At 53.4% G+C, this 2,717-nt stretch overlaps 1 protein-coding gene across 1 annotated transcript in view; it reads left to right on the top strand.

The window, feature by feature from the left end:
• LGMN (legumain) overlaps positions 1–2,717 on the top strand; it is a 114,328-nt gene that overhangs the window by 105,087 nt on the left and 6,524 nt on the right. Inside the window, exon 10 of the mRNA XM_007944539.1 lies at positions 980–1,180. Within this exon, the coding sequence (XP_007942730.1) occupies positions 980–1,180 (201 nt within the window). The remainder of the gene's footprint in view (positions 1–979; positions 1,181–2,717) is intronic.

The following is a 2,717-nucleotide window of genomic DNA, read 5'->3' as shown; positions in this document are numbered from 1 at the left end:
GCACCGGGCCACCCTTCTTTTGCCTTGGGCTTTCCATTCTCATTACAGTGTCCCTGGCATGTCTCACCTTGGCTGAGACGTGGTGGGTCCTTCCCTTAGGCTCTGATGTAGGCGGTGTACGTATGGATCTTTGGAGTCCCCAGGGAGGCGTGAAAGGTTAACATGCTTAACTGCTAACCAGAAGGTTGGGGGTTGGAGTCCGGCCAGAGGCACCACAGAAGACAGACCTGGCAGTCTGCTTCTGGAAAGTCAGCCCCTGAAAGCCCTGTGGGGCGCGGCTCTGCTCTGACGTACCTGGGGCCGCCGTGAGGCAGAACTGATGCAGTAGCAGCTGTCTTCCGGTTTGGGGTGTGTGTGATATTTTTTGTTGTAGATCTGTGTTTAGATTATCGTCGCTTGGTTCAGAAACAGGAGTGTCTTTGGAGGCTTGTAGCATGTCTGTCCCTTGGCTGGGATGTAGTTTGTGGTGACCCCTGGGTCCCAGCCCAGCCTAGTGGGGGGTGCTCCTTTGGTTGGACCCCAGTGCCAGCTGGCAGCCCAGCCCCCTTCAGTTCCCTGAGCTCTGCCCTTCCTGGTGGACCTCATCTCAGATCTCACCTGGACAGAGACTTCACGTGTCCCTACTCCTAGTCACTGGGGACAGGCAGGGGAGCACGGTGAGTCCAGGGCAGCCACTGGCTAAGGCCTTCCAGCCCACACTCTGCTAGACTGTGGCCCAGTGGTTCCGTTTTGTGCATGGAGAAGTAGCCATTCCACTATAAAAGACGCAAGTGTTCCTGAAGTTGACCATTGGTAGGTTTTAGGTGCTTGGTGTGTCCCTTTGCCTTCTGCTGAAGGTGACTGTGCGTGTCAGGCCGTGGTTGTGGTCCTTCAGCGGTCCTCAAACCATCTGAAGCGAACGAGCCTGCTATGGAGGGGCTGACCAAGGGGTGTGGACAGTCTCCCCCCACTCAGCCTGGCTGTCTCCCTCTCTCTCCAGTCCATCGCTGCCATGAAGCTGATGCAGTTTCAGGGAACCAGACACAAAGCCAGCTCTCCCATCTCTCTGCCTCCAGTCAAGCACCTGGACCTCACCCCCAGCCCTGAGGTGCCCCTTGCGATCATGAAGCGGAGGCTCGTGGCCACCAATGACCTGCAGGAGTCTAGGGACCTCCTCGAGAAGATCAGCAGGCATCTTGAGGTGAGTTGTGGAGGAACCATGCCCAGGTGCCTTCCTCCTGCCTAGGCGGGCACACGTGTGGGCCTGGCCCCTGGCTTCTGTTACCCACCATTACTCAGCACCAGCGCCAGGCCGCCAGGGTTACCCTCCTCCTGCCACATGGGAGTACCTGGGAAAGGAGACGAATTGGTGAAAACCATGTGAGGTAGAAGCGGTGAGCAGAGCCACGGACGCTTCATCCTCATTAGTAAACTGCCTTCCATGTCTTTGCTAGCAAGGAGCAAAGAGAGGGGGGCCTGCCTCTCCTGCGCCCCGTCTGGAAAGGGCCATGTGGCTGCTTCCCACTTTATACTGGCTGCTTTTTACACTATACTGTTTTTATGCTTGCTGAGTTATTAGCTAATCATATAAAAATAATCCAGTGCACAGAAGACTCCTGAGTCACGGAGCCCGAAACGCTTCCTGAACTGTGAGAGTGCTGTCCTTGACAGCTCCTGAATGTTGCAGCAGCCCGTTGGCTGGGGTGGGGCTGGCAGAGCGCTTTCCACATCACAGCTGTGTGGCCGAGAACCACAGAGTGCATTGACTGGAATGCTGCACAGACAGGGACTGTCCTTGCCAACAAAGCCAGCTTTAGTTTGCGCTTGTCCCTCGTCAGCACAGTCGGCGGGAGATGCTCCCGCGGCCCTGAGGCACTGAAATGCTGTCCGGGATAAGAGACGGTGAGACCTGTGAGAGCCAGAACACATGGGACCACTGTGTTTTTCTGGCGCTCACAGGTTTTCCATCTCTGATGCGTGCAGTCTTAACATTTTTCTGTTGCTCTCCATTAGTGGAAAATGTTTGCATTTTCCTTCTCTGACAGGTTTCCGCCTTACACAGGTTCCCATTTTCACTGTACTGTGTGGTTTGTTTTAAGTATCTAATTCACCTGAAAATCAGTACCCCGAGAGCGGCAGCCACGTTAGCCAGCGATGTTTTTAACAGGTGTCAAACACACAACACAGAGGTGCTCATTTTATTCTCAGACCCCTTTATGCCCCTTAAATTACTGACCCCAGAGAGCTTTCTCCATGTGAGCACTATTGATATTTATTGCATTTGAAATTAAAAACCAGATTTAAAAATATTAACTCACTTAGAAACAATACTAAACCCATTTATGTTACTTTTTTATGCAAAACAACCGTTTTCCAATGCAGAAACACCTCTGGTGAGGAGTGACGTTGCTTCACATCTTTGCAAACTGCCTCTGCGCCGGCTTCATGGAAGAGGCTGGCTTCTTGTTCTGCTTCTGGCTTCTCTTCGCTGCAGTAACGCTGTTTGGCTGAAGTCCATGAGGGATGCCCGCCTCACACAGATGTGTCGTTGGGAAAGAGGGCACCTTATGGGCCCCTCAGGAGCCCTTGGGACTCAGGGATCTCAAAGCCCCAGTTTGCGAATGGCAGGTCACCCACCAGGCAGCGAGTTTTTATTGAATGTGGACATAGATGTAAAAGCCTGACCGGGGAGTGGTGGCCGAGAAACTTGTTGGAAAGTGTGGTTAACATGGAGGCCT

The sequence above is a fragment of the Orycteropus afer genome, unplaced genomic scaffold, assembly GCF_000298275.1.
Source record: "Orycteropus afer afer isolate SDZICR_OR568_19922 unplaced genomic scaffold, OryAfe1.0 scaffold00127, whole genome shotgun sequence".
Taxonomy (NCBI): Eukaryota; Metazoa; Chordata; class Mammalia; order Tubulidentata; family Orycteropodidae; genus Orycteropus; species Orycteropus afer.
Note: the sequence above shows the minus strand (reverse complement) of the source record. Positions and strands in the feature narration are given on the sequence as shown.